Here is a 26,507-nt window from a genome sequence, read left to right as displayed (position 1 = left end):
GGAGTCTATGGGGGACAGACTTTCTGTAATTCGGAGCCTTCTGGATAATGGGTTTCCGGATAACGGATCCGATACCTGTAGTATGAAACTGAATACTTGTTCTCCATAAAAATGAAAGTGAGTAATGAGTGAAATGTATATATAATGATATATTCTAAGCACTGCGTATCTTGACAGCGCTGTATAAATAAATGATGATGATGATATTCTCATGATGCTCTTCACTCATTTCTGCACTGGTCAATAAAGTTGCAGAAAACAGGGAACATGGTCTCAGCCCTGATTGGCAGCAGTCACTTGATTTGGCACTATTTTCCCTCCCAGCCCTGGAACCCTGTGACAGACATAGAGGGGCCCCACCAAAATGGTTCCAATTGGGCCCCTAGTTGGTAAGAGCGGCCCTGCCCACACACGTCATATAAATAGGGAATATACAGTAGATATAGAGGAGTCAATAGCTGGGTGTTCCCTGTCAAGCTCTGGCCAATCCCGAGCTTCAGAGTTGCTGCTGCTGTATCAGGCGGCGGTAGGACCCCGCGGCTCCCGTGTCCGACTCCTTTGTCCTGTCACTCGCTGGTGCCGGTACCACATTATTAGTCTCTTGTCTCTCGCCGCCTCATCCTCATGGCACTGCCCCGCCTGCTCCTCCTGCTGCTCCTCATCTCACCCGCGACCCTCTCCTCTCTCTCCGACTCCCGCAGCTGCGCCAACACTGACCGGGAACTGCGGGACAGAGGCCTGGGAGGGACTGCGGGGGTCCGGGCCCCCATATCTGGTGAGAATGTGACTCTGCTACTCATCTCTGTCCGACCCCTCACCTCTATCCGACCCCTCATCTGTATATCCGACCCCTCATCTGTATATCTGACCCCTCATCTCTATCTGACCCCTCATCTCCTGTTTTATAATCCATTGTGTCTCCCATTCCCCTTGTGTCTCACACTCACCTGTCTCCTACCCATTCCCCTAGTCTCCTCATTGTGTCTCACACTCACCTGTCTCCTACCCATTCCCCTAGTCTCCTCATTGTGTCTCACACTCACCTGTCCCCTACCCATTCCTCTAGTCTCCCCTTGTGTCTCACACTCACCTGTCTCCTACCCATTCCCCTAGTCTCCTCATTGTGTCTCACACTCACCTGTCTCCTACCCATTCCTCTAGTCTCCCCTTGTGTCTCACACTCACCTGTCTCCTACCCATTCCCCTAGTCTCCCCTTGTGTCTCACACTCACCTGTCTCCTACCCATTCCTCTAGTCTCCTCATTGTGTCTCACACTCACCTGTCTCCTACCCATTCCCCTAGTCTCCCCTTGTGTCTCACACTTACCTGTCCCCTACCCATTCCTCTAGTCTCCCCTTGTGTCTCACACTCACCTGTCTCCTACCCATTCCCCTAGTCTCCTCATTGTGTCTCACACTCACCTGTCTCCTACCCATTCCCCTAGTCTCCTCATTGTGTCTCACACTCACCTGTCCCCTACCCATTCCTCTAGTCTCCCCTTGTGTCTCACACTCACCTGTCTCCTACCCATTCCCCTAGTCTCCCCTTGTGTCTCACACTCACCTGTCTCCTACCCATTCCTCTAGTCTCCTCATTGTGTCTCACACTCACCTGTCTCCTACCCATTCCCCTAGTCTCCCCTTGTGTCTCACACTTACCTGTCCCCTACCCATTCCTCTAGTCTCCCCTTGTGTCTCACACTCACCTGTCTCCTACCCATTCCCCTAGTCTCCCCTTGTGTCTCACACTTACCTGTCTCCTACCCATTCCCCTAGTCTCCCCCTTGTGTCTCACACTCACCTGTCTCCTACCCATTCCCCTAGTCTCCCCTTGTGTCTCACACTTACCTGTCTCCTACCCATTCCCCTAGTCTCCCCTTGTGTCTCACACTCACCTGTCTCCTACCCATTCCCCTAGTCTCCCCTTGTGTCTCACACTCACCTGTCTCCTACCCATTCCTTTAGTCTCCCCTTGTGTCTCACACTCACCTTTCCCCTACCCATTCCCCTAGTCTCCCTTTTGTGTCTCACACTCACCTGTCTCCTACCCATTCCTCTAGTCTCCCCTTGTGTCTCACACTCACCTGTCTCCTACCCATTCCCTAGTCTCCCCTTGTGTCTCACACTCACCTGTCTCCTACCCATTCCCCTAGTCTCCCCTTGTGTCTCACACTCACCTGTCTCCTACCCATTCCCCTAGTCTCCCCTTGTGTCTCACACTCACCTGTCTCCTACCCATTCCCCTAGTCTCCCCTTGTGTCTCACACTCACCCTGTCTCCTACCCATTCCCCTAGTCTCCCCTTGTGTCTCACACTCACCTGTCTCCTACCCATTCCTTAGTCTCCCCTTGTGTCTCACACCACTTCCCTACCATTCCTTTGTCGTCCGCCTTGTTACCCATTCCCCTAGTCTCTCCTTTTGTGCTCACACTCACCTGTCTCCCTACCCATTCCTCTAGTCTCCCCTTGTGTCTCACACTCACCTGTCTCCCTACCCATTCCTCTAGTCTCCCCTTGTGTCTCACACTCACCTGTCTCCTACCCATCCCCTAGTCTCCCCTTGTGTCCACACTCACCTGTCTCCTACCCATTCCCCTAGTCTCCCTTGTCTCAGTGTCTCCCCCTCACACTCACCTGTCTCCTACCCCATTCCCCTAGTCTCCCCTTGTGTCTCACCACTCACCTGTCTCCTACCCATTCCGCTAGTCTCCCCTTGTGTCTCACACTCACCTGTCTCCTACCCATTCCCTAGTCTCCCCTTGTGTCTCACACTCACCTGTCTCCTACCCATTCTCTAGTCTCCCCTGTTCACACTCACTGCTCTCCTACCCAATTCCCCTAGTCTCCCCTTGTGTCACACTCACGCTGTCTCCTACCCACTCCTCTAGGTCGTCCCCTTTGTCTCACACTCACCTGTCCTCCTTACCCCATTCTCCCTAGTCTCCCCTTGTGTCTCACCACTCACCTGCTCTCCTACCCATTCCCTAGTCTCCCCCTTGTCACGCTGTCTCCACCACTCACCTGTCTCCTACCCCATTCCTCTAGTCTCCCCTTGTGTCTCACACTCACCTGTCCCCTACCCATTCCCCTAGTCTCCCCTTGTGTCTCACACTACCTGTCTCCTACCCCATTCCTCTAGTCTCCCCCTTGTGGTCTCACACTCACCTGTCTCCTACCCATTCCTCTAGTCTCCCCTTGTGTCTCACACTCACCTGTCCCCTACCCATTTCCCCTAGTCTCCCCTTGTGTCTCACACTCACCTGTCTCCTACCCATTCCTCTAGTCTCCCCTTGTGTCTCACACTCACCTGTCCCCTACCCATTCCTAGTCTCCCCTTGTGTCCACACTACACCTGTCCCCTACCATTCCCCTAGTCTCCCCCTTGTGTCTCAAACTCACCTGTCTCCTACCCATTCCTCTAGTCTCCCCTTGTGTCTCACACTCACCTGTCCCCTACCCATTCCTCCTAGTCTCCCCTTGTGTCTCACACTCACCTGTCTCCTACCCTTCCCCTAGTCTCCCCTTGTGTCTCACACTTCACCTGTCTCCTACCATTCCCCTAGTCTCCCCTTGTGTCTCACACTCACCTGTCTCCTACCCATTCCCCAGTCTCCCCTTGTGTCTCACACTCACCTGTCCCTACCCATTCCTCTAGTCTCCCCTTGTGTCTCACACTCACCTGTCTCCTACCCATTCCCCTAGTCTCCCCTTGTGTCTCCACACTCACCTGTCTCCTACCCATTTAGTCTCCCTTGTGTCTCACACTCACCTTCTCCTAGTCTCCCCTTGTGTCTCACACTTCACTGTCTCCTACCCATTCCCCTAGTCTCCCCCTTGTGTCTCACACTCACCTGTCCCCTACCCATTCCCTAGTCTCCCCTTGTGTCTCACACTCACCTGTCTCCTACTCATTCCCCTAGTCTCCCCTTGTGTCTCACACTCACCTGTCTCCTACCCATTCCTCTAGTCTCCCCTTGTGTCTCACACTCACCTGTCTCCTACCCATTCCCCTAGTCTCCCCTTGTGTCTCACACTCACCTGTCCCCTACCCATTCCCCTAGTCTCCCCTTGTGTCTCACACTCACCTGTCTTCTACTCATTCCCCTAGTCTCCCCTTGTGTCTCACACTCACCTGTCTCCTACCCATTCCTCTAGTCTCCCCTTGTGTCTCACACTCACCTGTCTCCTACCCATTCCCCTAGTCTCCCCTTGTGTCTCACACTCACCTGTCTCCTACCCATTCCTCTAGTCTCCCCTTGTGTCTCACACTCACCTGTCTCCTACCCATTCCCCTAGTCTCCCCTTGTGTCTCACACTTACCTGTCTCCTACCCATTCCCCTAGTCTCCCCTTGTGTCTCACACTCACCTGTCTCCTACCCATTCCTCTAGTCTCCCCTTGTGTCTCACACTCACCTGTCCCCTACCCATTCCCCTAGTCTCCCCTTGTGTCTCACACTCACCTGTCTCCTACCCATTCCTCTAGTCTCCCCTTGTGTCTCACACTCACCTGTCCCCTACCCATTCCCCTAGTCTCCCCTTGTGTCTCATACTCACCTGTCTCCTACCCATTCCTCTAGTCTCCCCTTGTGTCTCACACTCACCTGTCCCCTACCCATTCCCCTAGTCTCCCCTTGTGTCTCACACTCACCTGTCTCCTACCCATTCCTCTAGTCCTCCCCTTGTGTCTCACACTCACCTGTCCCCTACCCATTCCTCTAGTCTCCCTATTGTGTCTCACACTCACCTGTCCCCTACCCATTCCTCTAGTCTCCCTATTGTGTCTCACACTCACCTGTCTCCTACCCATTCCCCTATTCTCCCCTTGTGTCTCACACTCACCTGTCTCCTACCCATTCCCCTAGTCTCCCCTTGTGTCTCACACTCACCTGTCTCCTACCCATTCCCCTAGTCTCCCCTTGTGTCTCACACTCACCTGTCTCCTACCCATTCCTCTAGTCTCCCCTTGTGTCTCACACTCACCTGTCTCCTACCCATTCCCCTAGTCTCCCCTTGTGTCTCACACTCACCTGTCTCCTACCCCATTCCTCTAGTCTCCCCTTGTGTCTCACACTCACCTGTCTCCTACCCATTCCCCTAGTCTCCCCTTGTGTCTCACACTTACCTGTCTCCTACCCATTCCCCTAGTCTCCCCTTGTGTCTCACACTCACCTGTCTCCTACCCATTCCTCTAGTCTCCCCTTGTGTCTCACACTCACCTGTCCCCTACCCATTCCCTTAGTCTCCCCTTGTGTCTCACACTCACCTGTCTCCTACCCATTCCTCTAGTCTCCCCTTGTGTCTCACACTCACCTGTCCCCTACCCATTCCCCTAGTCTCCCCTTGTGTCTCATACTCACCTGTCTCCTACCCATTCCTCTAGTCTCCCCTTGTGTCTCACACTCACCTGTCCCCTACCCATTCCCCTTGTCTCCCCTTGTGTCTCACACTCACCTGTCTCCTACCCATTCCTCTAGTCTCCCCTTGTGTCTCACACTCACCTGTCCCCTACCCATTCCTCTAGTCTCCCTATTGTGTCTCACACTCACCTGTCCCCTACCCATTCCTCTAGTCTCCCTATTGTGTCTCACACTCACCTGTCTCCTACCCATTCCCCTAGTCTCCCCTTTTGTCTCACACTCACCTGTCTTCTACCCATTCCCCTAGTCTCCCCTTGTGTCTCACACTCACCTGTCTCCTACCCATTCCCTAGTCTCCCCTTGTGTCTCACACTTACCTGTCTCCTACCCATTCCCCTAGTCTCCCCTTGTGTCTCACACTCACCTGTCTCCTACCCATTCCTCTAGTCTCCCCTTGTGTCTCACACTCACCTGTCCCCTACCCATTCCCCTAGTCTCCCCTTGTGTCTCACACTCACCTGTCTCCTACCCATTCCTCTAGTCTCCCCTTGTGTCTCACACTCACCTGTCTCCTACCCATTCCCCTAGTCTCCCCTTGTGTCTCACACTCACCTGTCTCCTACCCATTCCTCTAGTCTCCTCATTGTGTCTCACACTCACCTGTCTCCTACCCATTCCCCTAGTCTCCCCTTGTGTCTCACACTTACCTGTCCCCTACCCATTCCTCTAGTCTCCCCTTGTGTCTCACACTCACCTGTCTCCTACCCATTCCCCTAGTCTCCCCTTGTGTCTCACACTTACCTGTCTCCTACCCATTCCCCTAGTCTCCCCTTGTGTCTCACACTCACCTGTCTCCTACCCATTCCCCTAGTCTCCCCTTGTGTCTCACACTTACCTGTCTCCTACCCATTCCCCTAGTCTCCCCTTGTGTCTCACACTCACCTGTCTGCTACCCATTCCCCTAGTCTCCCCTTGTGTCTCACACTCACCTGTCTCCTACCCATTCCTTTAGTCTCCCCTTGTGTCTCACACTCACCTTTCCCCTACCCATTCCCCTAGTCTCCCTTTTGTGTCTCACACTCACCTGTCTCCTACCCATTCCTCTAGTCTCCCCTTGTGTCTCACACTCACCTGTCTCCTACCCATTCCTCTAGTCTCCTCATTGTGTCTCACACTCACCTGTCTCCTACCCATTCCCCTAGTCTCCCCTTGTGTCTCACACTCACCTTTCCCCTACCCATTCCTCTAGTCTCCCCTTGTGTCTCACACTCACCTGTCTCCTACCCATTCCCCTAGTCTCCCCTTGTGTCTCACACTCACCTGTCTCCTACCCATTCCCCTAGTCTCCCCTTGTGTCTCACACTCACCTGTCTCCTACCCATTCCCCTAGTCTCCCCTTGTGTCTCACACTCACCTGTCTCCTACCCATTCCCCTAGTCTCCCCTTGTGTCTCACACTCACCTGTCTCCTACCCATTCCCCTAGTCTCCCCTTGTGTCTCACACTCACCTGTCTCCTACCCATTCCCCTAGTCTCCCCTTGTGTCTCACACTCACCTGTCTCCTACCCATTCCTTTAGTCTCCCCTTGTGTCTCACACTCACCTTTCCCCTACCCATTCCCCTAGTCTCCCTTTGTGTCTCACACTCACCTGTCTCCTACCCATTCCTCTAGTCTCCCCTTGTGTCTCACACTCACCTGTCTCCTACCCATTCCTCTAGTCTCCTCATTGTGTCTCACACTCACCTGTCTCCTACCCATTCCCCTAGTCTCCCCTTGTGTCTCACACTCACCTTTCCCCTACCCATTCCTCTAGTCTCCCCTTGTGTCTCACACTCACCTGTCTCCTACCCATTCCCCTAGTCTCCCCTTGTGTCTCACACTCACCTGTCTCCTACCCATTCCCCTAGTCTCCCCTTGTGTCTCACACTCACCTGTCTCCTACCCATTCCCCTAGTCTCCCCTTGTGTCTCACACTCACCTGTCTCCTACCCATTCCCCTAGTCTCCCCTTGTGTCTCACACTCACCTGTCTCCTACCCATTCCCCTAGTCTCCCCTTGTGTCTCACACTCACCTGTCTCCTACCCATTCCCCTAGTCTCCCCTTGTGTCTCACACTCACCTGTCTCCTACCCATTCCCCTAGTCTCCCCTTGTGTCTCACACTCACCTGTCTCCTACCCATTCCCCTAGTCTCCCCTTGTGTCTCACACTCACCTGTCTCCTACCCATTCCCCTAGTCTCCCCTTGTGTCTCACACTCACCTGTCTCCTACCCATTCCTCTAGTCTCCCCTTGTGTCTCACACTCACCTGTCTCCTACCCATTCCCCTAGTCTCCCCTTGTGTCTCACACTCACCTGTCTCCTACCCATTCCTCTAGTCTCCCCTTGTGTCTCACACTCACCTGTCTCCTACCCATTCCCCTAGTCTCCCCTTGTGTCTCACACTTACCTGTCTCCTACCCATTCCCCTAGTCTCCCCTTGTGTCTCACACTCACCTGTCTCCTACCCATTCCTCTAGTCTCCCCTTGTGTCTCACACTCACCTGTCCCCTACCCATTCCCCTAGTCTCCCCTTGTGTCTCACACTCACCTGTCTCCTACCCATTCCTCTAGTCTCCCCTTGTGTCTCACACTCACCCGTCCCCTACCCATTCCCCTAGTCTCCCCTTGTGTCTCATACTCACCTGTCTCCTACCCATTCCTCTAGTCTCCCCTTGTGTCTCACACTCACCTGTCCCCTACCCATTCCCCTAGTCTCCCCTTGTGTCTCACACTCACCTGTCTCCTACCCATTCCTCTAGTCTCCCCTTGTGTCTCACACTCACCTGTCCCCTACCCATTCCTCTAGTCTCCCTATTGTGTCTCACACTCACCTGTCCCCTACCCATTCTTCTAGTCTCCCTATTGTGTCTCACACTCACCTGTCTCCTACCCATTCCCCTAGTCTCCCCTTGTGTCTCACACTCACCTGTCTCCTACCCATTCCCCTAGTCTCCCCTTGTGTCTCACACTCACCTGTCTCCTACCCATTCCCCTAGTCTCCCCTTGTGTCTCACACTCACCTGTCTCCTACCCATTCCTCTAGTCTCCCCTTGTGTCTCACACTCACCTGTCTCCTACCCATTCCCCTAGTCTCCCCTTGTGTCTCACACTCACCTGTCTCCTACCCATTCCTCTAGTCTCCCCTTGTGTCTCACACTCACCTGTCTCCTACCCATTCCCCTAGTCTCCCCTTGTGTCTCACACTTACCTGTCTCCTACCCATTCCCCTAGTCTCCCCTTGTGTCTCACACTCACCTGTCTCCTACCCATTCCTCTGGTCTCCCCTTGTGTCTCACACTCACCTGTCCCCTACCCATTCCCCTAGTCTCCCCTTGTGTCTCACACTCACCTGTCTCCTACCCATTCCTCTAGTCTCCCCTTGTGTCTCACACTCACCTGTCCCCTACCCATTCCCCTAGTCTCCCCTTGTGTCTCATACTCACCTGTCTCCTACCCATTCCTCTAGTCTCCCCTTGTGTCTCACACTCACCTGTCCCCTACCCATTCCCCTAGTCTCCCCTTGTGTCTCACACTCACCTGTCTCCTACCCATTCCTCTAGTCTCCCCTTGTGTCTCACACTCACCTGTCCCCTACCCATTCCTCTAGTCTCCCTATTGTGTCTCACACTCACCTGTCCCCTACCCATTCCTCTAGTCTCCCTATTGTGTCTCACACTCACCTGTCTCCTACCCATTCCCCTATTCTCCCCTTGTGTCTCACACTCACCTGTCTCCTACCCATTCCCCTAGTCTCCCCTTGTGTCTCACACTCACCTGTCTCCTACCCATTCCCCTAGTCTCCCCTTGTGTCTCACACTCACCTGTCTCCTACCCATTCCTCTAGTCTCCCCTTGTGTCTCACACTCACCTGTCTCCTACCCATTCCCCTAGTCTCCCCTTGTGTCTCACACTCACCTGTCTCCTACCCATTCCTCTAGTCTCCCCTTGTGTCTCACACTCACCTGTCTCCTACCCATTCCCCTAGTCTCCCCTTGTGTCTCACACTTACCTGTCTCCTACCCATTCCCCTAGTCTCCCCTTGTGTCTCACACTCACCTGTCTCCTACCCATTCCTCTAGTCTCCCCTTGTGTCTCACACTCACCTGTCCCCTACCCATTCCCTTAGTCTCCCCTTGTGTCTCACACTCACCTGTCTCCTACCCATTCCTCTAGTCTCCCCTTGTGTCTCACACTCACCTGTCCCCTACCCATTCCCCTAGTCTCCCCTTGTGTCTCATACTCACCTGTCTCCTACCCATTCCTCTAGTCTCCCCTTGTGTCTCACACTCACCTGTCCCCTACCCATTCCCCTAGTCTCCCCTTGTGTCTCACACTCACCTGTCTCCTACCCATTCCTCTAGTCTCCCCTTGTGTCTCACACTCACCTGTCCCCTACCCATTCCTCTAGTCTCCCTATTGTGTCTCACACTCACCTGTCCCCTACCCATTCCTCTAGTCTCCCTATTGTGTCTCACACTCACCTGTCTCCTACCCATTCCCCTAGTCTCCCCTTTTGTCTCACACTCACCTGTCTTCTACCCATTCCCCTAGTCTCCCCTTGTGTCTCACACTCACCTGTCTCCTACCCATTCCCTAGTCTCCCCTTGTGTCTCACACTCACCTGTCTCCTACCCATTCCCCTAGTCTCCCCTTGTGTCTCACACTCACCTGTCTCCTACCCATTCCTCTAGTCTCCTCATTGTGTCTCACACTCACCTGTCTCCTACCCATTCCTCTAGTCTCCCCTTGTGTCTCACACTCACCTGTCTCCTACCCATTCCCCTAGTCTCCTCATTGTGTCTCACACTCACCTGTCTCCTACCCATTCCCCTAGTCTCCCCTTGTGTCTCACACTCACCTGTCTCCTACCCATTCCTCTAGTCTCCTCATTGTGTCTCACACTCACCTGTCTCCTACCCATTCCCCTAGTCTCCCCTTGTGTCTCACACTCACCTTTCCCCTACCCATTCCTCTAGTCTCCCCTTGTGTCTCACACTCACCTGTCTCCTACCCATTCCCCTAGTCTCCCCTTGTGTCTCACACTTACCTGTCCCCTACCGATTCCTCTAGTCTCCCCTTGTGTCTCACACTCACCTGTCTCCTACCCATTCCTCTAGTCTCCCCTTGTTTCTCACACTCACCTGTCTCCTACCCATTCCCCTAGTCTCCCCTTGTGTCTCACACTCACCTGTCTCCTACCCATTCCCCTAGTCTCCCCTTGTGTCTCACACTCACCTGTCTCCTACCCATTCCTTTAGTCTCCCCTTGTGTCTCACACTCACCTTTCCCCTACCCATTCCCCTAGTCTCCCTTTTGTGTCTCACACTCACCTGTCTCCTACCCATTCCTCTAGTCTCCCCTTGTGTCTCACACTCACCTGTCTCCTACCCATTCCTCTAGTCTCCTCATTGTGTCTCACACTCACCTGTCTCCTACCCATTCCCCTAGTCTCCCCTTGTGTCTCACACTCACCTTTCCCCTACCCATTCCTCTAGTCTCCCCTTGTGTCTCACACTCACCTGTCTCCTACCCATTCCCCTAGTCTCCCCTTGTGTCTCACACTCACCTGTCTCCTACCCATTCCTCTAGTCTCCCCTTGTGTCTCACACTCACCTGTCTCCTACCCATTCCCCTAGTCTCCCCTTGTGTCTCACAGTCACCTGTCTCCTACCCATTCCCCTAGTCTCCCCTTGTGTCTCACACTCACCTGTCTCCTACCCATTCCTCTAGTCTCCCCTTGTGTTTCACACTCACCTGTCTCCTACCCATTCCTCTAGTCTCCCCTTGTGTCTCACACTCACCTGTCCCCTACCCATTCCCCTAGTCTCCCCTTGTGTCTCATACTCACCTGTCTCCTACCCATTCCTCTAGTCTCCCCTTGTGTCTCACACTCACCTGTCCCCTACCCATTCCCCTAGTCTCCCCTTGTGTCTCATACTCACCTGTCTCCTACCCATTCCTCTAGTCTCCCCTTGTGTCTCACACTCACCTGTCCCCTACCCATTCCCCTAGTCTCCCCTTGTGTCTCACACTCACCTGTCTCCTACCCATTCCTCTAGTCTCCCCTTGTGTCTCACACTCACCTGTCCCCTACCCATTCCTCTAGTCTCCCTATTGTGTCTCACACTCACCTGTCCCCAACCCATTCCTCTAGTCTCCCTATTGTGTCTCACACTCACCTGTCTCCTACCCATTCCCCTAGTCTCCCCTTGTGTCTCACACTCACCTGTCTTCTACCCATTCCCCTAGTCTCCTCTTGTGTCTCACACTCACCTGTCTCCTACCCATTCCCTAGTCTCCCCTTGTGTCTCACACTCACCTGTCTCCTAACCATTCCCCTAGTCTCCCCTTGTGTCTCACACTCACCTGTCCTACCCATTCCTCTAGTCTCCCCTTGTGTCTCACACTCACCTGTCTCCTACCCATTCCCCTAGTCTCCCCTTGTGTCTCACACTCACCTGTCTCCTACCCATTCCCCTAGTCTCCCCTTGTGTCTCACACTCACCTGTCTCCTACCCATTCCCCTAGTCTCCCCTTGTGTCTCACACTCACCTGTCTCCTACCCATTCTTCTACACACTCACCTGTCCTACCCATTCCTCTAGTCTCCCCTTGTGTCTCACACTCACCTGTCTCCTACCCATTCCCCTAGTCTCCCCTTGTGTCTCACACTCACCTGTCTCCTACCCATTCCTCTAGTCTCCCCTTGTGTGTCACACTCACCTGTCTCCTACCCATTCCTCTAGTCTCCCCTTGTGTCTCACACTCACCTGTCCCCTACCCATTCCCCTAGTCTCCCCTTGTGTCTCACACTCACCTGTCCCTTACCCATTCCCCTAGTCTCCCCTTGTGTCTCACACTCACCTGTACCCTACCCATTCCCCTAGTCTCCCCTTGTGTCTCACACTCACCTGTCCTACCCATTCCTCTAGTCTCCCCTTGTGTCTCACACTCACCTGTCTCCTACCCATTCCCCTAGTCTCCCCTTGTGTCTCACACTCACCTGTCCCCTACCCATTCCCCTAGTCTCCCCTTGTGTCTCACACTCACCTGTCCTACCCATTCCCCTAGTCTCCCCTTGTGTCTCACACTCACCTGTCCCCTACCCATTCCCCTAGTCTCCCCTTGTGTCTCACACTCACCTGCCCTACCCATTCCTCTAGTCTCCCCTTGTGTCTCACACTCACCTGTCCCCTACCCATTCCCCTAGTCTCCCCATTGTGTCTCACACTCACCTGTCCCCTACCCATTCCCCTAGTCTCCCCTTGTGTCTCACACTCACCTGTCCCCTACCCATTCCCCTAGTCTCCCCTTGTGTCTCACACTCACCTGTCCCCTACCCATTCCCCTAGTCTCCCCTTGTGTCTCACACTCACCTGTCTCCTGTCACCTGTCACACACACCTGTATTACATACACTTCTATGTCTGTGTCACACACATCTGTATTATATACACTTCTATGTCTGTGTCACACAAACCTGTATTATATACACTTCTATGTCTGTGTCACACACACCTGTATTATATACACCTCTATGTCTGTGTCACACACACCTGTATTATATACACTTCTATGTATTATATACACTTCTATGTCTGTGTCACACACACTTGTATTATATACACTTCTATGTCTGTGTCACACACACCTGTATTATATACACTTCTATGTATTATATACACTTCTATGTCTGTGTCACACACACCTGTATTATATACACCTCTATGTCTGTGTCACACACACCTGTATTATATACACTTCTATGTCTGTGTCACACACACCTGTATTATATACACCTCTATGTCTGTGTCACACACACCTGTATTATATACACTTCTATGTCTGTGTCACACACACCTGTATTATATACACCTCTATGTCTGTGTCACACACACCTGTATTATATACACTTCTATGTCTGTGTCACACACACCTGTATTATATACACTTCTATGTCTGTGTCACACACACCTGTATTATATACACTTCTATGTCTGTGTCACACACACCTGTATTATATACACTTCTATGTCTGTGTCACACACACCTGTATTATATACACCTCTATGTCTGTGTCACACACACCTGTATTATATACACTTCTATGTCTGTGTCACACACACCTGTATTATATACACCTCTATGTCTGTGTCACACACACCTGTATTATATACACTTCTATGTCTGTGTCACACACACCTGTATTATATACACCTCTATGTCTGTGTCACACACACCTGTATTATATACACTTCTATGTCTGTGTCACACACACCTGTATTATATACACTTCTATGTCTGTGTCACACACACCTGTATTATATACACTTCTATGTCTGTGTCACACACACCTGTATTATATACACCTCTATGTCTGTGTCACACACACCTGTATTATATACACCTCTATGTCTGTGTCACACACACCTGTATTACATACATTCGCTGGCAGCCCTGAATGAAAGCTGACAGAATAAAGGAAAGAAGGTAAACAAGGTTGTGGCATTTGCAAGTCTCTGATAGGCTGGATAAGTTGAGTTCATTCTGGCTTGGGGAGACTGTTTCTGTACTGGGGGAATGAGTGTTATCTGCAGAGAAATATCAGCTAGGCAGTTAAAATCAGTACAGCAGAATGCAGCTACATTTATAAGCTACACACTCATACTGATGTCAGTACTTATATAAATATATATATAATATGGGGGGTCCAGTCCTGTGCTCCCTGTGCCTCAGGTACTTTCAGGTACTTAGTCTCCAGATGTGCAGCTCAATGCAAAGCACAATGGGGTCTCATGTTTGGTTAATCAGCCCATGACTATATCTCCTGTGTGGATTACTAGTGTCTCATTGTCTGTCACCAGGTGAGCACCTGCGGATCTGCCCCCAGGAGTACACCTGCTGCACCAGCGACACTGAGATCCGGCTCAGTGAGGAGAGTATGAGTGACCTGCTCAGGATAGTCAATGAGAGTCTTAGCTTCCCCTTGGGAGCACTTACCTCTGGGAAAAGGAACTTCCATAGTAAGTCTGTACCCTTCACTTATCTCTATCTCTCTCTATAGCTGTCTGTCTGTCTCTATCAACTGTCCATCCAACTATCTGTCATCTGTCTGTCTATCTATCTGTCCGTCTGACTGTCTGTCTGTCTGTCTATCTATCTATCTATCTATCTATCTATCTATCTATCTATCTATCTATCTATCTATCTATCTATCCATCAATGTATATCTGTCTATTTATCTATCTATCTACAGTATCTCTCTCTCTCTCTCTCTCTCTCTCTCTCTCTCTCTCTCTCTCTCTCTCTCTCTCTATATATATATCCATTAATCTATCTATCTATCATCTATCTATTTCTATCTATCATCTCTCTCTCTCTTTCTCTCTCTCTCTCTCTCTATATATATCAATCTATTATCTATCTATCTATCTATCTATTATCAATCTATATATCTATCATCTATCAATATATCTATCTATCTATTATCTATCTCTATCTATCTATCTATCTATCTATCTATCTATCTATCTATCTATCTATCTATCTATCTATCTATTTATCTATCTATCTATCATCTATCTATCATCTATCTATCTATCTATCTATCTATCTATCTATCTATCTATCTATCTATCTATCTATCTATCTATCTATCTATCATCTATCTATCATCTATCTATCTATCTATCTATCTATCTATCTATCTATCTATCTATCTATCTATCTATCTTTCTATCTCTTTCTATCATCTCTCTCTTTCTCTATCTCTGTGTATAAAATCCATTGTTTTTCCCATCTTTGCAGAATTTTTTCTCGCTCTCCTCGATGCCTCGGAACACTCCCTCAATTCCATGTTTGTGCTCTCCTATGGGCGTCTGTATTCCCAGAATGCTGCTCTCTTCAGCACCCTGTTTTCCGAACTCCGAGCATATTACATGGGGGGTGGAGCCTCCAGGGTGGCTGACGCCCTCTCTGAATTCTGGGCTGGGCTTCTGGAGCGCACACTCCGCCTCTTGCTCCCACAGTACCAGCTCAGTGCCGACTACATGGAGTGCGCAGCGCATAAGGCCGAGGAGCTGAGACCTTTCGGAGACTCCCCACGGCGACTGAGGCTTCAGGTTTGATTCCAGCAGAAACAAAAAACACAATATTCACATGTGGCGTAAATATGCAAAATAATATTATCCCTCTGGATGCACTAGCAGTTAGGCAGGTTTAATTCTGACCAATAGGTTGTTTGTTATTGCTCTACTATTGTCTTTTCTACTGTTGACTCCTCTGCACCCCAAACCACTGGTATAATAACACAGTCTAGTAATTCAGAGCTGCACACAGTTTCCATCTCTTTAGCTCTCATCACTATATAACTTCTGAGTGGGTTGGACTTGGAGAGCAGTGAAACAAATCAAAATATATTGATTGATTGCTTGTAACCCATATGATTTCATTTGCTTCCCATAGACGTGAAATGCAACAGCGCCACCTATGTGCAATCTCTAGAGGCCGGGTTACCTCCATAGCCTAGGCTTCAGCTGATGAAACGTTATGGAAGCTCACACTCGTGTATAAATGTAGATCTGCAATATTTCCGACCCCAAGAAGATCATTTCTTTGGGTACACACGTAATAACATAACATATTATTATAATGCAATTACTGGCACTTTCAGGCATCACTGGTTTTAAATGTAATTGATTAGAATGAGCATTAGACTTGTGATACTGACAAATAACCACAAGGCAGCACAGGGACGTCAGGGACTTTCTTGCTGCATGTAAGTAAGTTAACCCTGCTATGTGCATTTTGCAAATATTTATTATTCCTTTATATCTTTGAGGGTTTGATGTGACAATGTCCATTTTCTCTCTACAGATCACTCGCGCATTGGGGGCTGCAAGGACACTGGTTGAGGGGCTGGGGACTGGGAGCGATATTGTCAGCAGAGCCGCTAAAGTAAGGGATTGTGGCAATAAGGATTTAGAAGGGGTCTTGTTGTGTGTATTAGTACTATAATAAGAAAACTAGATAGCAGAACCATAACTCTCATCATTAGCTCCTCTCTCTGCAGGCGGCACTGCCCCCCGACTGCCTCCGTGCCGTCATGCGGATGTGGTACTGCCCCCTGTGTCGGGGTCACGCCAACCTGCGCCCTTGCCATGGTCTCTGTCTCAATGTCTTGAAAGGGTGCCTTGCCCACCAGGCTGACATGGATGAAGACTGGAACAGTTTAATAGGTGAGGACGGGGGAGGAGTCATGTTATCAGTTGGGTGGTACCACTGGGCAGTGCTCTGTAGGGCTCATTTATGAGTGCAAGCCCTAGTGGCAAGAACAATAGAGCATGCATGTGTATGTATGGGGAGTTCACAGGAGCAGTAATAAGCCGACGGAGTGAGCCCATTAGCAGGGAATCTGCATGCCGGTGTGTCCTAAGGAACCGCTCTGGCCGCGGCAAACAACAACTTGCAAAATTCAGAGACGGACTCCACCGGAACAGGAGACACTCAGGGAACCAGCGTTTAAAACTGTAAATGCTTTATTAGACGCAGATTAAAATCACCAGCGGGCAGGGGATGTTCGCTTGACGCGTTTCGTGACCATTGTGTCACTTTATCAGCACATTGTGTATGTATGGGGCCCCTATATAATATATATATACACCACCATCTTTTATCCTTTACCAATAAATCCTTGCAAGTTCAGACACATTACTATAATGCAAAGGTGCTGATTCTGGGCCACTGAAACCAAAGCATGGAAGCAACCATAGTGTGCATGTGCGGTGCATAGGCTTATTGGCAAATTGTTGAAGGATGTTGGAGCAGGAGCAAACAAATAAGATTCCCTAGGCCGGGTCCTTTTTCAGAAAAGAGAAACAACGGACCAGGGTTCAAGGTTAGAGTTTATATCCACTCAGAGGGGTCAATTCATAAGGCTTTAGACTTTCCTTATCCTTTAAAAACTGCAATATTCTTCAGTACTTTATCTCCATGGGTTTCCACCTCCCCCACAATGAAGACTTAAAGGAGAACTAAAGCTTAACTAAAGAAATAGGCTAGAAATGTTGTACATGATGTTTTGTGCTTCTGTACCAGCCCAAGGCAACCACAGCCCTTTAGCCATAAAGATCGGTGTCTCCAAAGATGCCCCAGTAGCTCCCCATCTTCTTTTCTGCTGATTCACTGCACATGCTCTGTGCTGCTGCTAGGGCAGTGACACTATTTTGTACCATGTTAGTAAATCTGTTCTTGTAGTAAATTTGACTCTTTACATTTCCAAGATGGACTCCAGGAAGTAGCCGAACGACTGGCGGGCTCCTTTAATATAGAGCTGGCTATGGAATCTGTTGCGGTGAAGATATCGGAGGCCATAATGTCCCTGCAGGAGGAAAGTGTACAGCTCACTGCCCAGGTACAAACCCACCCACTATTTACTTTGGCAAAAGTGTAATTATATCCCGGTCTAATGAGTGGAACTTAAAGGAACAGTAACATCAAAAAATTTTATACAAAAATTTGTTAGAATACATCGGAAAAAAAAAACCAAGACAAATTAAAATTTAAAATAGCAAAGCTTATTAAGAAATAACTTACAGAAACTCCACTTCCTGTCCACTTCAGAAATGGCGACCATCCATGGAGCGGCGCTTGATTTCTCCTCCCTGGCTCTTTGCTGCTGGATCCTTTCCTTCAGCTCTCCCTGGCACAGCAACTTGCACACGAGCTGCCTTGGATTGGGGTTTGGGGGGTTCACTGCTCAGCATGGGGCGATTGTTCGGCTGTGAGAGGAGCGTGTTGCCGTGGGTTAGTGTGGCACCTGGGAGCACCGCTGCACTAGATAGCACGGAAGCACTGAAGGAAAGGATCCAGCAGCAGAGAGCCAGGGAGGAGAAATCAAATGCCACTCCATGGATGGCCCCATCAGGGGGGCCCGGCCATGCTTCACCTACTTTATTAGCTGGGGCCCCCTGCAGTCAGCATGCTGAAATCTTCAGAAAAGAGCAGAGGAGCTCCGTGCGTGTATGACCAGTCTCCTTTTCACTTCTCTGTATCCTCATTGGTTGATTAAGTTTAAGTACTGGTAAAGCTGTACAGGGATCGGATTAGTGAAGTAGGATCTTCCTTTCTCCTCCTCAACCAATGAGGAGTGGGTGGGATCTGGGGTGGGGCTTGGGTTGGTGGGACCCAGGGGGCCCCAAAAATTGTTGTTGTACGGGGCCCCGTGATTTCTAATGGTGGCCCTGGTAGCCTTTTCTGAAGAGGACAGGAAGTGGAGTTTCTGTAAGTTATTTCTTAATAAAGCCTTTGCTATTTTAAATTTTAATTTGTCTTGGTGTTTTTTTTTCCGATGTATTCTAACAATTTTTTTTATAAAATGTTTTGATGTTACTGTTCCTTTAATGGCAGCCTATACAGACCCATTGTCAAAAATTATGGGAATGGGCCCCTGATAGATATCTGGTTGGTTAGGCCATTAGTTTGGCCCATACACTGTCCAATAAGGTACTGATACAGTATATGAAGATATGATAAGGTTAAATCTATTTGTGTGCAGCCACTGGGACAGAATGCTCTGTTATACAGATAGCTAGAATCTCAGCTGCCATAAAGCAGGACAGGACTGTTGCTTACAATGGGGATCAGATAGGATCTGTGCAGTCACTGGGACAGAATGCTCTGTTATACAGATAGCTAGAATCTCAGCTGCCATAAAGCAGGGCAGGACTGCTGCTTACAATGGGGATCAGATAGGATCTGTGCAGCCACTGGGACAGAATGCTCTGTTATACAGATAGCTAGAATCTCAGCTGCCATAAAGCAGGACAGGACTGCTGCTTACAATGGGGATCAGATAGGATCTGTGCAGCCACTGGGACAGGATGTTCTGTTATACAGATAGCTATAATCTCAGCTGCCATAAAGCAGGACAGGACTGCTGCTTACAATGGGGATCAGATAGGATCTGTGCAGCCACTGGGACAGAATGTTCTGTTATACAGATAGCTAGAATCTCAGCTGCCATAAAGCAGGGCAGGACTGCTGCTTACAATTGGTACAGAGCAAATATGACACTGCAAATAAATATAAATAATGAATATTAGACACGACATTTAAATGCGAATGTTTGTTTTTACCTTAATGTCCATTTAACTGGTGTGTTTATTTACTGTAGATATTTCAGACATGTGGCACCCCACCTCCAACCCGAAGCAGACGGTCCCCAGGCGAGGATCCCAGACCGAGGTTTCGTGTCTATAGCAATGATGAGAAACCCACCTCTGCGGATGGTACCAACATAGACAGACTGGTGAGCAAAGGATGGAAGGGTTTCTTGACTATAAATTGTCTGCGCTTGTCATAACTACTTATCTTCCTCAACATAAACCTATTTCACCAGGTTTCAGAAATTGTGGGCAAGCTCCGCCCACTGCGAAGTCTCTGGAAGCTTCTGCCTCTCTCCCTCTGTTCTGATAATAGAGTTTCTGCTGGACTCAGCAACCCAGAGAAGTGCTGGAATGGGCAAAATCGTGGAAGGTGAGGGCGATGTTGGCCTGTAGATGGCCAAGTTATTAAACCTATCTGTCTGTCTAATCTATCAGTCGGTCTGTCTATCATTTGATTCTGCATGTTCTCCATTCATATGCTTTTTGACCCACCTACAGTGCAGAGGTTCTCAATGATATCCTGGTGACCCACCAACAATGCAAAGGTTCACAGTGGTGTCCTGGTGACCCACCAACAATTGCAAAGGTTCTCAATGTTCCTGGTGACCCACCAATAATTGCAAAGGTTTTCAGTGTTCCTGGTGACCCACCAATAATTGCAAAGGTTTTCAGTGTTCCTGGTGACCCACCAATAATTGCAAAGGTTCTCAATGTTCCTGGTGACCCATCAATAATTGCAAAGGTTCTCAATGTTTCTTGTGACCCATCAATAATTGCAAAGGTTCTCAATGTTCCTGGTGACCCACCAATAGTTGTAAAGGTTTTCAGTGTTCCCGGTGAACCACCAACAATTGCAAAGGTCCACAGTGGTGTCCTGGTGACCCACCAACAATTGCAAAAGTTCTCATTGTTCCTGCTGACCCACCAATAATTGCAAAGGTTTTCAGTGTTCCTGGTGACCCACCAATAATTGCAAAGGTTCTCAATGTTCCTGGTGACCCACCAATAATTGCAAAGGTTCTCAATGTTCCTGGTGACCCATCAATAATTGCAAAGGTTCTCAATGTTTCTTGTGACCCATCAATAATTGCAAAGGTTCTCAATGTTCCTGGTGACCCACCAATAGTTGTAAAGGTTTTCAGTGTTCCCGGTGAACCACCAACAATTGCAAAGGTCCACAGTGGTGTCCTGGTGACCCACCAACAATTGCAAAAGTTCTCATTGTTCCTGCTGACCCACCAATAGTTGCAAAGGTTTTCAGTGTTCCTGGAGACCCACCAACAATTGGAAAGGTCCACAGTGGTGTCCTGGTGACCCATCTTTAGTGCAAAGGATTTTAGTGTTATTCTGTTGACCCTTCTACAAAGCTACTAGATATTCTCAAAACTAGTACAGGTATGGGACCTGTTATCCAGAATGCTCGGGACCTGGGGTTTTCCGGATAACGGATCTTTCTGTAATTTGGGTCTTTATGCCTTAAATCTACTGGAAATTAATTTAAACATTAAATAAACCCAATAGGCTGGTTTTGCTTCCAATAAGGATTAATTATATCTTAGTTGGGATCAAGTACAAGCTACTGTTTTATTATTACAGAGAAAAAGGAAATCATTTTTAAAAATGTGGATTATTTGGATAAAATGGAGTCTATTGGAGACAGCCATTCCGTAATTCGGAGCTTTCTGGATATCGGGTTTCCGGATAAGGGATCCTATACCTGTACAGGTATGGGATCCGTTATCCAGAAAGCTCCGAATTAAGGCCATCTCACATAGACTCAATTTTATCCAAATAATCCAAATTCTTAAAAATGATTTCCTGTTCTCTATAATAATAAAACAGTAGCTTGTACTTGATCCCAACTAAGATATAATTAATCCTTATTGGAGGCAAAACCAGCCTATTGGCTTTATTTAATGTTTATATGATTTTCTAGTAGACTTAAGGTATGAAGATCCAAATTACGGAAAGATCCATTATCCAGAAAACCCCAGGTCCCGAGCATTCTGGATAACAGATCCCATACCTATATGGGGAAATTCTGTCTGACCCACCTGCTGTGTGAATATTCCCAGTAGTTGCCTGCCATGGGGGCAGGTTTGAGAACTCTCGATGAGTGAATTTGCAGATTAAATTCAATCTCTTTTCCCAAGGTACCTCCCGCAGGTGACAGGAGATGGGCTAGTCAACCAGATTAATAATCCCGAGGTGGAACTGCAGATCTCTCCCGCCAACCCAAGGGCACGTAGTCTGGGCCTGCAGCTCCGTGTGGCAAGAAGCAAACTGCGGGCGGCATACAGCGGCCAAGATAGTGACACACAGGATGCCTGTAAGTGACAATACTCTTTTATTAGCTGAACTTTCTCCTTCGGGTGTAACTTTTTCAATTTCACCCAACCCTAAGGGGGTTATTTATTAAAGGAGAAGGAACGCTGCAAGATAGTTTATTGCCAATAGATTAGTCACACTAGTGCAAGCTAGAACGCTATATTTATTCTGCAGAATGCTTTACCATACCTGAGTAAACAGCTCTAGACACTGTCTCTTTTTGTTTAGGATAGAAGCTGCTATATTAGCTTGGTGTGACATCACTTCCTGCCCGAGTCTCTCCCTGCTCACTTACAGCTCTGAGCTCAGATTACAGCAGGGATGGGAGGAGGGAGAGGAGCAAACTGAGCATGCTCAAGCCCTAGCCCTGGAGGTTTAAACTGAAAATAGTCTGATACAGAAGCCTATGAGTACACAATAGAAGGAAAGAAATGTGGTGTTACTTTTGACAGAGGACTCAGAGCAGCATTACTTTGAGGGGTTACTGGTGTATTTATATAGACCTTTCTGATAAAGCTTACTTAATTTTAACCTTTCCTTCTCCTTTAAATGGGCCTCCCGATAATACGTTCTGCAACATAAACAGTACTTAAGCTATTGAAACTGATAAAATACAGTGTAATACAATATACATCTATTCCCTTGGAGCTCTAGACCTGGGCCTGGAACATTGACCCATATGATATTTCTCCCAGGATCACAGCTTTCTTCTCTGTTCTCTTTCTACCGGCAGATGATGATGGCAGTGGTGGATCTGGCGGTGGGGACTTGGCCACAGATAAGCCAGTGACGAGGACCGTGGCGGGTGGGACCCAGCTGAAAGATCGAACAGGGAAGAATAAGAAGCAGAACAGCAGGGGAGCTGGGCGAGGAGGCAAAAGAGGCGGAAGTGGGTTCAACAGTGTCGGAGGCCCAATCACACCCAGTGGACTTGCTCTCGCTGTGACTTTGCTGCTTGGGGCGCAGATAAGGGCGTGACCTTGGTATATAGAATGTATGTATACAGGAGTGTGTGTGTGTGTCTGTGTGTCTGTGTGTGTGTGTGCGTGTGCGTGTGCGTGTGTGTGTGTGTGTGCAGTCAGTGTACAACTGCCACTTGTCCTGGTTTAAAAAGGACGAGGTTACTGGGAAATATGTGGCATTTAGGGATGATAAGAGGAGTGTGTCTTAAAATGTCTGAATTTTAGTAGGTAGATACAGCAGGTTACATGGTACCAGTCTATAGAGGGTTATCAATTAAAATCTGAATGTTAAAATCTTGAAAAAATTAAGTTTTTTTCACTAGAAAACTTTAAAAAATTTTAGAGGAAAAATAAACTAGAATTTTTCAAGATTTATTATACCCCGATGCTACAAAAAGCCAGAATCATCTCAGACCTGTTGAGGTTCTGTTTAAGTCAATGGGAGAGGCACCTATCTCAATATTTTCGTGGTCTGTGCTGGGTTTATCCTGGAAATCTGACTTTTTTGGGGATTTTCATGCAAAAACCCCAAAAATTTGAGCAATTTGGGAAAAAGCCTGCAAAATCCATCTGATTTGTTTTTTCACAAATTTTTAGCGAGTGTTTCTGCTATCCGATTACATTGAGTTTTTTTAAGCTAAAATTGGGCATGGGAGTTCGTTTTTTTTTTAATAAAATATGAGATAAATTTGGATTTTAGTAAATAACCCCCTTAGTGTTTAGTGTTCCCATGAGGAGATGGCCCTAACCCATCAGATGTCCCGATATGTCAGATTTTTAAATATTAGGCTATTTTACAGCACACTCTTTTTGCTCAAGCCACGCCCGTTATATCCAGAACCCACCCGCTTTCTGGCAGCTATTGGGGTGGAGCAAAATCTGCCCCTCTCAGGCCAGCGATTCAGGAATAAACGTAAGATTGTGTGAGTGAATGAATGAATGTGGGTTTGTATAACAACGTGTGTGATTGTTGTGTCTGTGTTTATTGACACACTGCCAAACACTTGTTAGTGTATTATTAGCACAATCTGTACTGGCGACACCACGGCTTTGTGTACCAGTACGGGCTGAATAGGTAGTTATTAGCACAATGTACAGCAGGGATTGTTGACCTTGTAGGAATTTTATATGTTGTCTCACCCGGGGCGTCAAAACTGCTCCCGTGCCATTAGCCTAAAGTGGAATTTTTAGCAGTTTTTTTTTAAAATAAAATGTCCTAAATATCTAGAAACACTCGAGTAGCTCTTATGAAAACGTTAATGTTGTTGTTGTTGTACCTTTAACCATATGGTAGTTTCAAATAGACCTTTAATATTAAAAAAAAAAAAGAAAAAAAAAAAAAGTTTTACCAAATTGAAATGCAGACTTGTGGGAATATTAGTAGATCAGTAATGTCAGACCTACTGCCTCTCAGCTGCAATGATTCAAACTGGAAGAATGTAGGCCAGACTACAGTACTGAGCGAGCTATGCCCAGACTAATGATGTGTAAGTCGAGAAATTCTCTAACCCGCCCCCTTACAACCCTCATTCTCCCACTATTTATAGACCCGCCCCACAGTGATGTCACAAAAAGAGCGGGCACAAGTCTAGAAATTTAGGCGCTGGAAGCCAGCAGTGCTAGGTCGTCCCGAAGATTTTGTGCAGGACCCAACCCGTGTGTTTTGGCCTGGCCTGCACATCACTAATGTTCCTGGTGTGCCCCAATGCCACCTATTTTCTTCCACCGGGGTATTCATTAGTGATGTGCAGGCCGCCCTGAAATCAATGGGTTTATCCGTGGTTCCGGCCAACATTTGCACACAGTTTGCAGGTGGATTTGAGCTCTACCTTCCACCCTTCCCACCCATGACCTTCCTCTGCTTCTGCAGCTTCTTTTTATAGGCGAGAACCTGACATTCGTGACATCAGAGATGGGGCAGGTCGGGCGCAAGTCTATAAATAGAGGAGGAGCCAAGCCGGGTCAGGTTGGGAGCAGGCGGGTTAGGGTTGGGTACTCCAGTTCTGAGCAACCTGTGGTTAGTACTGAGTAGAGGCTGCTGGTTAGTGAGACCTAATTAACATCCTTTATTATTCTCCCCCTTCCCAAGGTTTTGGTTAGTGGCAGTTGAGTGTCCAGGTTTTTTTTTGCTAAGGTTTGTTTTATTTAGGGGTAATGTAAATGAAACACAGAATGTCTTCCATGCCACTGGGCCTTCACTTGCCCATCCATGATATATATATATGTTCATGCAGTATTAAAGCCCGCTGGACTCTTGCCTTGAAGAGATTGCTCACTGACGTCAAAAAGAAAGAGATAAACAAAGTTCTCCAGTACCACATAACCCATATCGACCAATCAGATGCGTACGAGTAAAAGCTAACTGCTGATTGGATGCTGTGGTCAATGCAAATTGTGCTCCTATTACTGCATTAGGGATTAGAAAGAGCTAGGGAAGAAGACTTGTGCAAATATCAACATGGCGACCGACGCTAGCGGTGACTTGTAGTGTTATATTTGTGCTGCTAACACACCCGAGCTTTTCTATTGTGTACTGGAATTTCTAGGAGCTTCCAATTATCCCATTGTTCATCAGCCCAAAGATTGTACCAGGTTTTCATAGGAAAAATTATATGTCGCGTCAAAAGAATACTGCCACCACTACTAGGGATGCACCGAATCCAGAATCCTCATCCAAAGATCTGGCCGAATCTGAAGATTAATTTGCATATTCAAATGAGAGGCAACATCCTCTGCAAACAAAAACTGTCATGTTATTTGTCCGGAGCTTTAAAATTACATGCAGAATTTTCAACATTTTCCAATTTTTTTTAAAATCAAAACAACTTGAAAATCTATCATGTGTGCGTACGGAAAAAAAGTTAGAATCTCGAAAACTTGATTGTGTAAAAATGTGAAAACAAAAACTCAAACTTTCATTCTGCCCATTATTTTCAGTCAAATTTCAAATTGACTCGATTAGTTTAGAAAATTGAATTTTAAAATACAGTTCGAATTTTGTCGATAGAACTCCCACTGACTTCTACAGGAACTCGCCAGATTTTAGATGCAGACTTTGTATATTCCACTTTCTGAGCTGGAATTCAAATTCATGATTTTAGCAGGAAAAAACGTAAATGGATAAAAAGTCAAATTTGAATGTTGATAAATTTGCCCCTCATGGGTTCAGATTTTGTTCAGTTGAGCATTTAGAAGCATCTTTATGGATGAAAATCCAAATGGCGTGAGGCCCATTTCCAAGTAAATAGCTCAAGTCTTGATAAGTTAAAAAGGCTTTATTAGGACATTCATAGGGCTAACGCGTTTTGTGCCTGTGTGTGCACTTACTCTTATGGATGGCTAACGGAGATTCGTATTTAATAAGGCTAATGTAAGCCATTCACGTAATCCTTGATTTGTGAATGATTTGCCAATTCATGGCTTTAGATTTGGAGTTTTCTTGATCCTGAATTCTATTTTTTATGATTTATTATATAACGAACTTAAATCCATTGGACGTTTCACCTCTCCAGTTCAAATCTACTGAGATGCCAGTGGAATCATTGAGAACAATTTATTATAATTTTGGAACTTGGACATTTACGGGCAAATTTACTTATGGTCGAATATCGAGGGTTAATTAACCCTCGATATTCGACTGTCAAATGGAAATCC

At 47.8% G+C, this 26,507-nt stretch overlaps 1 protein-coding gene across 1 annotated transcript; it reads left to right on the top strand.

The window, feature by feature from the left end:
* Nucleotides 1-362: 362 nt before the first annotated feature.
* On the top strand, nucleotides 363-25,484 carry gpc2.L (glypican 2 L homeolog). The gene is made up of 10 exons (XM_018253766.2): nucleotides 363-775; nucleotides 14,263-14,421; nucleotides 15,206-15,519; nucleotides 16,274-16,354; nucleotides 16,470-16,635; nucleotides 17,680-17,810; nucleotides 19,572-19,706; nucleotides 19,797-19,933; nucleotides 21,717-21,892; nucleotides 22,625-25,484. The coding sequence occupies exons 1-10, from the start codon at nucleotides 625-627 to the stop codon at nucleotides 22,867-22,869; spliced, it is 1,695 nt and encodes a 564-aa protein (XP_018109255.1). The 5' UTR covers nucleotides 363-624; the 3' UTR covers nucleotides 22,870-25,484.
* The last annotated feature ends 1,023 nt before the right edge of the window (nucleotides 25,485-26,507 follow it).

Source organism: Xenopus laevis, chromosome 3L (genome assembly GCF_017654675.1).
Source record: "Xenopus laevis strain J_2021 chromosome 3L, Xenopus_laevis_v10.1, whole genome shotgun sequence".
NCBI lineage: Eukaryota > Metazoa > Chordata > Amphibia > Anura > Pipidae > Xenopus > Xenopus laevis.
This window is presented reverse-complemented; position numbering and strand designations above follow the sequence as displayed.

Excerpts from the sequence above, each read along its gene's own strand:
- gpc2.L (XM_018253766.2), top strand. The coding sequence starts at position 625 with ATGGCACTGCCCCGCCTGCTCCTCCTGCTGCTCCTCATCTCACCCGCG. Across the intron at positions 776-14,262 it reads GGTCCGGGCCCCCATATCTG|GTGAGCACCTGCGGATCTGC; the intron begins GTGAGAATGTGA and ends GTCTGTCACCAG. Across the intron at positions 14,422-15,205 it reads TGGGAAAAGGAACTTCCATA|AATTTTTTCTCGCTCTCCTC; the intron begins GTAAGTCTGTAC and ends CCATCTTTGCAG.